Source organism: Lepidothrix coronata, unplaced genomic scaffold (genome assembly GCF_001604755.1).
Source record: "Lepidothrix coronata isolate B3197 unplaced genomic scaffold, Lepidothrix_coronata-1.0 Scaffold173, whole genome shotgun sequence".
Lineage (NCBI taxonomy): Eukaryota > Metazoa > Chordata > Aves > Passeriformes > Pipridae > Lepidothrix > Lepidothrix coronata.
This window is the reverse complement of record NW_016690353.1, coordinates 1,592,019-1,598,579: the sequence shown is the minus strand read 5'-3', so window position 1 is coordinate 1,598,579 and position 6,561 is coordinate 1,592,019. Positions and strand designations below refer to the sequence as shown.

The 6,561-nt window shown below is 51.7% G+C and overlaps 1 protein-coding gene across 5 annotated transcripts in view; it reads left to right on the top strand.

Moving 5' to 3' along the window:
- ALS2CL (ALS2 C-terminal like) overlaps positions 1-6,561 on the top strand; it is a 71,880-nt gene that overhangs the window by 23,784 nt on the left and 41,535 nt on the right. For 2 of the 5 annotated variants that reach the window (XM_017830044.1, XM_017830043.1), the window contains exons 1-2: positions 4,991-5,184; positions 5,599-5,707. In XM_017830044.1, coding sequence (XP_017685533.1) covers positions 5,095-5,184; positions 5,599-5,707 — 199 coding nt within the window. In that variant the 5' untranslated portion in view covers positions 4,991-5,094. Of the gene's footprint in view, positions 1-1,477; positions 1,716-4,990; positions 5,185-5,598; positions 5,708-6,561 lie in introns of those variants that run through there. The other 3 variants (XM_017830046.1, XM_017830047.1, XM_017830048.1) reach the window with 2 other exon arrangements.

Below are 6,561 nucleotides of genomic sequence, written 5' to 3'. Positions count from 1 at the left end.
TGCAGGTTTTTTTAAATTAGTGCAGGATTTTTTTAAATTGGTGCAGGGTTTTTTTTTAAATTAGTGCAGGTTTTTTTTAAATTAATGCAGGCTGTTTGCAGCTTTATGGTGTTTTTTTCTCTGGTCCTGCTGGAGTTCTGGGGGTGCTGAGTGCCCAGGAAGGGTCAGGGGTGACGTTGGTGCCCCCTGAGCTCCATCTCCTCCGTGCCACACTTCTGCTGCCACCTCTCCCACTGTCCCCAAGGACCCTCCTGGGGGGGTGTTGGTGCCTCTGGGATGGTTTCCAGGTTGTAATTCTGGCTCTGACACTCAAGGTCTGACTCCAAACTGCTCTGATGGGGGTGGTGACACCTCCTAAACCCCTCTGTCCTTGTTCTTGCCTTTTGAGCTGAAATCCCATTTATTTTGGAAAGCAGAGGATGCACGTTGTGCCCAAGGCCGGTTGGATTGGGCTTGGAGCAGCTTGGGATGGTGGAAGATGTCCCTGCTCGTGCCAGGGGGTGGAACTGGATGGATTTTCAGGTCCCTTCCAACCCAAACCATCCTATATTTTCGGGAGGGTGATTTCCAGGGAGAGGAGCTCCGGCAAAGCTGTGCCACAAAGGTTGTCTCAAGCTCTTTTTTCTGCCTTTCCCATATTTCCACTCCACGATTAATCCTCTCTTCTCATCCTCTCCTTCCCTTTGCTGCCTCCAGACCACCTGGAGCTGTTCCAGGTGTGGTTTGGAGCTTTATCCAGGAACTCCGAGCCATTCCAGGGTGCTGGGTCAGAACAATTCCACTTCCACACACACATAAGCTCCTTGTAAGTGATAAGGATAATGGGAACTACAAGGCCAGGGGGGATTAAACCACTAAGTAAACATCATTTTGCCTGTGGGCCTTATCAGGCCTGGCTCTTTGCTGTGGCTTAATGACATCCTTAATTATGGTGAGAGTGATCTTCCTCAGCTTGGCTTGTCAACAAGTCCTTTGAGCTCTTTAATTCTGCACTGGAGAGATTTGGGATGCCCCAAAATCCACTTATCTCGCTGAAACTGGCCTTCAGTCCAGCTTTTCACCTGCCTCTTTTCCGTTCCAAAGGGTGTCTGGGGTGGGAATTCAGCCTTCAGAAAGGGCTTCAGAGGGATTTTTGACCTTTTCAAGCCGACCAGAGGTTGATGGTTGTTTTTAGTGGGTCAGGAGTGAACTTCCTCAGGAAGGGGACACGTGCTTCCAGTGGGGGTTTGGGAAAGAAAGAAAAGCAGCTGGGTCAGATGAGGGTTGTGCAAAGCTTTTGCCTCCCCTATTCCTGCAAAAAAAAAAAAAAAAGAAAAAAAGAAAAAAAAAAGAGCAGAGCACTTCCTTCCCTCCTACAGAACTTCCTGTTTTTCCTGATTTTCTGTTTAAAGACACAAAAGACTAAAATTTTTTTTTGGGGGGGGGGGAACCGTGTTTTCCTGGGGCTGAAAAATCAATTCTGCAGTTTCAGCTCTTCCTGAAGAGAGTGCTGAATGCTCGTCTGACCCTTTGGCACCTCCTGGCCACGCAGTTATCCGGAATTTGCTGGGATTTGAACCCGGGGAACGCTTTGAAAACCTCGCACTGGGTCTTCTGGGTGACCAATTTTTATGAGTGATGGCTAAAAAATCAGCAGCATCCAGCCAGGCTGTGTCACCCCTCACAGTGCAGGATATTCCTGGAGAAGAACACCACAAAAACTGGGAATTGTTGTGGTAATATTTCCTCTGTGTGTGTGGTTTTTGCCTCCTTGGGGACTTCCCGAGCTGGAGTCGATCCCTTTGTTTTTATTACCTTTTAATTGATTTTTTTTTTCCCCTTCCCTCTGAGGACTCATCCAGCTGTTTTTGATGGATGTAGAGTGTTCTCTTGGGAAAAACAGCGAGTTCTGTGGCTTAATTAGAGGTCAGATGTCCTGCTGTCCCTCCCGGGTTGTCCCTGTTGCTTGAGGATGCTGCAGTGCTCCAGATTTTTTTGTAGCTTCATGACCAAAAAGCTGAGGGTCTTGTGCTCAAATCTGTCCATTTTGCTGTGTTTTTAAACCTTTCCTACCTAATTTCGTTGTTGTCCTGCTCAGCAATTTCCCATGGGAAAGGAAATGTTCAGTCAGACCCTGCCTGGTTCTTCTGCTTCGGCCACTCATGGTAAAAATCTCCATCCAAGTTCTTCTCTCCCTCCCCCTTTTTATGCTGCTGAATGGGAGCATAAAAGGTTGGGAATGAGGGTTTGATTGTCTTTCTGCCCTGTTAATTCCCAATTACCTCCTAACTCACCCGTGGTTTGAGTGTTTCTGCTCCTGAGGGAGCGTCTGAGCCTCCGCAGGGAGCGGGATCCGAACGGGAAGAATTTGCTCCCACAATTTGCTCCGGTGGTTAAACAAAGTGTGGGATTGTTTTTCCACATGGCAGGACAGCCTTTGTGGCAGCCTGAATGCAGACTCAGCTGGAGGGTGACATGTGAAGGGGGGGGACGAGGGTTGGAAGCTCGATTAAGATGCAGGAGGATGTTTGGAAACGGGAGAAAAGCAGCAAAACTTGGGACAAAAAGGGGGAAAAATGTCTTGGTGTTGTCCACCAGAGTTGGCCTGTAGATCTCCTGGGTTTATGGAGCTGTTAATGAAATGTGGAGATCACACCCTGCTCGTGGGCATGTTTATGGGATGGTGCATCAAACTGTGCTGGGGAACAGAGCCAGGGGAAAAAATAACCTGGAAGAGAAGGTTTGATGCAGCTCAAACAAATCTTTCCTCTCCCCTCACATCCCTTAAGCCCAACCCTGAATGCTAATCCCTGTTTCCCTCGCAATAAACCCCTGTTTTGGATCAGATTAATCCTGATTATCCAGATGTTGAGCTGTCCAAGGGCAGGAAATGGATAATTAGGTCTGTGTTCAGTGACTGAGAGAGTGAAAAGCAAAAGGAGAGGAAGAGTTTGATTGCCCTGGCAGAGAAGTGGTTTTAGTGCCTCTTGGCCTCAGTTTGAAATGCTTTTATTTACTTTAAAACTAGAATTTGTGGCTGCCCCATCCTTGGAAGTGTCCAAGGCCGGGTAGGAGTAACCTGGGAGAGTGGAAGGTGTCCCTGCCCGTGGAATGAGATGATCTTCAGGCACTTTCCAACCCAAACCAGTCTGGAATTCTGCAGTCCCTGCCTCTGTGGGGATGATTTCCTCACTAGGTACGAGCTGGAGGAGGAAGGAACCTCTTCAGCTGCAAGGCAGCAGTGACTTGGGTGCTCCTCCAAGGGCAGGGAAGGGAAAACTTGGCCTGTTTGAGGCCTGTGTGTGCCAACGGGATGGCCTGGCCTCATTCCCGAGGTATCCGGGAGCAGGAACACCATGAACTCCAAGGATGGATGAGCTTGGAAGGGCTGCAAAGGCACCATGTTTTTTTCAGGATGGCTGGTGCAGGAGAAGGGAAGAGTTCAAGGAGAGGAGGGGCTGCAGCAAACGTGGTCATGGTGTGGACATCCCGCCTGGTTCAGCGGGAAAACGCCCTCAGCATTCCCGAAATCTGGCACTGTGCTGGGCTTCTCCCATCTAAATGTGGCCTGATAATCTCCACTTCAGCACGGAGGGGAATTCCCAGGAGGAAGATGGAAGATGAACAGTCCTTCTGTGCGTGTCCAGTTGGTTCCTTAATTCTCTCCTCGTGCAGGTTGTTTGACTGGATGTGTGTTCCATGACAAACTTTGTGTCACAGACGGAATCTCTGGGCCTTTCCACACATTTTCCTGCTGGAACAGCTGCCTCAGAGCTACAAAATCCAGAGGGGTTCTGTGGAGAGCTGACAACGGGGCTCAGCATTCCATCAGGACATCTCTTGGCTTGGTTTTCTATCTGTTCCATCCAACTTTCTGGCGATTTCCTGGGACTGGGTGTAAACACCTGCTGTGGCTCCCGGGTTTTCCTGCTGAAATGCTCATTTAGGAGCTTTGGACAGACCCCATTGAGGATGAATGTTCCTCCAGGCTGGTCCCATCTCTTGGATGCCCAGCAACCCCTTAGGATTAGTTTGCCCACCCTTTTTCTCTGCCCTCACTGTCACACCCAGGGCACGGGCCAGGGAGGGATGAGCCACAAAGACTCCTCCAGGAGTGGTTTCTCCGGGTCTTTTTCCTGTTCCTACAGGAATACTGGGATGTGTCTCCTCTCTAATCACTGTGTGGCTTTCTCTTGCCTTCATTTGAGCAGAACAAACAGATGTCTCGTGCTCTGGAGAACGTTCTCCTAGGGAGATCTCATTCCTCAGGGCAGCCTGGAGCAGGCTGGGGGCTGCTTTGTTTTCCAGTGGGAGTTTCCACCCTCAGAGGCTGATTTTCCACATAAACCTTGGCATTGTCACGATATATGGACCCCTCATGACCTCTGGGGGCTCTTGGATGGTCCCAGATGTTTCCTTTGCCCTCTGGATGAGAAGTGGTGGCTTTGTTCACCAGGTGACAGAATTCCGGCTTTCTTTGTTCACCAGGTGACAGAATTCACCTGACTGAGCTGGGAGAAGTGTGCAAATAGATTGGATATGTGGGAAAAATTCTTTACTGTGAAGGTGGGGAGGTACTAGAGCAGATTTCCCAGAGAAGCTGTGGCTGCCCCACCCCTGGAAGTGTCCAAGACCAGGTTGGAGCAACCTGGGCTAGTGGAAGGTGTCCCTGCCCATGGCAGGGAGTGGAGTTGGATGATCCTTAAGGTCCCTTCCAACCCAAGCCATCGTGGGATTCAATATCCAGTGCCTTGAATTCTCTGTTTTGCTTCCCAAAGCTCAAAGACTCTTGCAATTCTGTACTTTTATCCCCTTTGGTGACACCGGCTGATCGTGCCCGAGGTTTCTTCACCCGCTGAGCTTTTCCCAGAGCAGGGCTGACACACTCTCAGCTGGCTGTGCCCACATCCTCTGATGCATTTCCTTTGGGAGCTGGGGCTGGGAAAGGGGGGGAAGCTGCCCGACTTTGCTCACGTGGGGTTTGCTGCCGACTTCCCACTTTGAGCAACTTTCCTGGGTGACGCGGCGGCCGTGACACGGCGGCAGCAGCAGCAGGGAGGGCAGTGCCAGAGCAGCTCCAGAGCTCTGCCCCTCTGCAAGAGCTGCACGTTTGGGATGGCTGGCACGGCCCTGCAGCGCTGGACGACCCCCTGCCACCCCAAAACGTGCAGGTTGAGGCACCCGGGCAGGAAAGCGGTGAGAGAGGTGGGAAGAGATGCTCTGCTTCGTCCTCTGCTGCCCTGGGGCTTCAGGGGTTGGTCTGCTGGGAGAACGGAGCTGGCACCAGGCAGGATTGACACAAGGAATTTAGGGCTTGGAAGGGGGTTTGTGGCCCTTCTGGAGAAGATCTCCAGTTTGGGGCTGTGGTTGGTCGTGTTCTGTGGCAGCAGCTCGTGTCGAGCTGTTGGGTTTCTGCTTCCTCTTCCAAGGTTTTTGGGGACAGCCACGACTTCTGCGTGCGCTGTCAAGAGCACGAGAGGTTTTTGATTTCTGATTGTTGGCCGGGAGCTCTGAAGCCTTGAAGTAGCTAAAACCACGGGATTGTTGAGGTTGGGAAAGACCTCAGGGACCAGCAGGTGCCATGGATGGGTTGATTTGTGCCCTCTGTGTCGTGTCCAGGACATGTGTGCGGAGGAAGCCGCGGCCTCTCTGCTCCAGCTGGAGGAGACCTTCTCAGCAAGCCTGGCACGGATCGATGCCCTGGTCCTGAAGCCTCTGCTCCAGGCAGGTGAGTCACAGGAGCTGGGGGCTGTCTGAAGGTCTCACCTTGAGTCACTGAAGTTCCTTGAGTCACCGGCACAGCCCCGAAGGGATTCGCGGTGGGAAAAGGGATTCGCGGTGGGAACTCCGTGTTTTGTCGGAGTAAGCGGTTTGTGGGGATGTTTGATTTAGGATAGTGAGGTTTTTAGGGATGTGCATGGCCTGCCAGTCAAGCCCAGGGCTGTGGTTCTCTGGTTTTTAGAAGTTACTCCCCGTTTTAACCAGGATCACCTGCACACCCACTCCAGGGCTGGTTTCCAGCGTGGGCCATGAATCCCAAATGCATCTCGCGCAGGCGTGACCCCAAAACTGTTCCCATTCTCCCTCCCTGCTCTGGTTCCGTGGCTGTGCCCATCTCTGGAGGTAAAACTCGTGGGTGCAGGTTCCCAGCTGGCAGGAACAGCCCTCAGAGCAGCTCCACTGCCACAACAAATCCATATAAATATTCATGAGCCTGTCTGGCCGAAAGCGGTGGGACTGGATTGGGCTCGGAGGGTGGTTCCCGCTCCTGTCACTGCCTTTTAAGCCTCCAAGGAGACTGGAAATGGTTCTTTGGGAATGGTTCTTTGGGCCAGGGGCAGAAATTCTCCCTCTGGTGCTCGTGGCTGAGCAGCACAGTTCATGGAATGGTTTGGGTGGGAAGGGATAGTAAAGATCATCTCGTGGAAAGTGGCAGGGACACCTTCCTCTATCCCAGATTGCTCCAACCTGGCCTTGGACACTTCCAGGGATCCAGAGGCAGCCACAGCTTCTCTGGGAAATCCATTCCAGTCCCTCTCCCCCCTCCCAGCCAGGAATTCCTTCCCAATATCCCATCTGTCC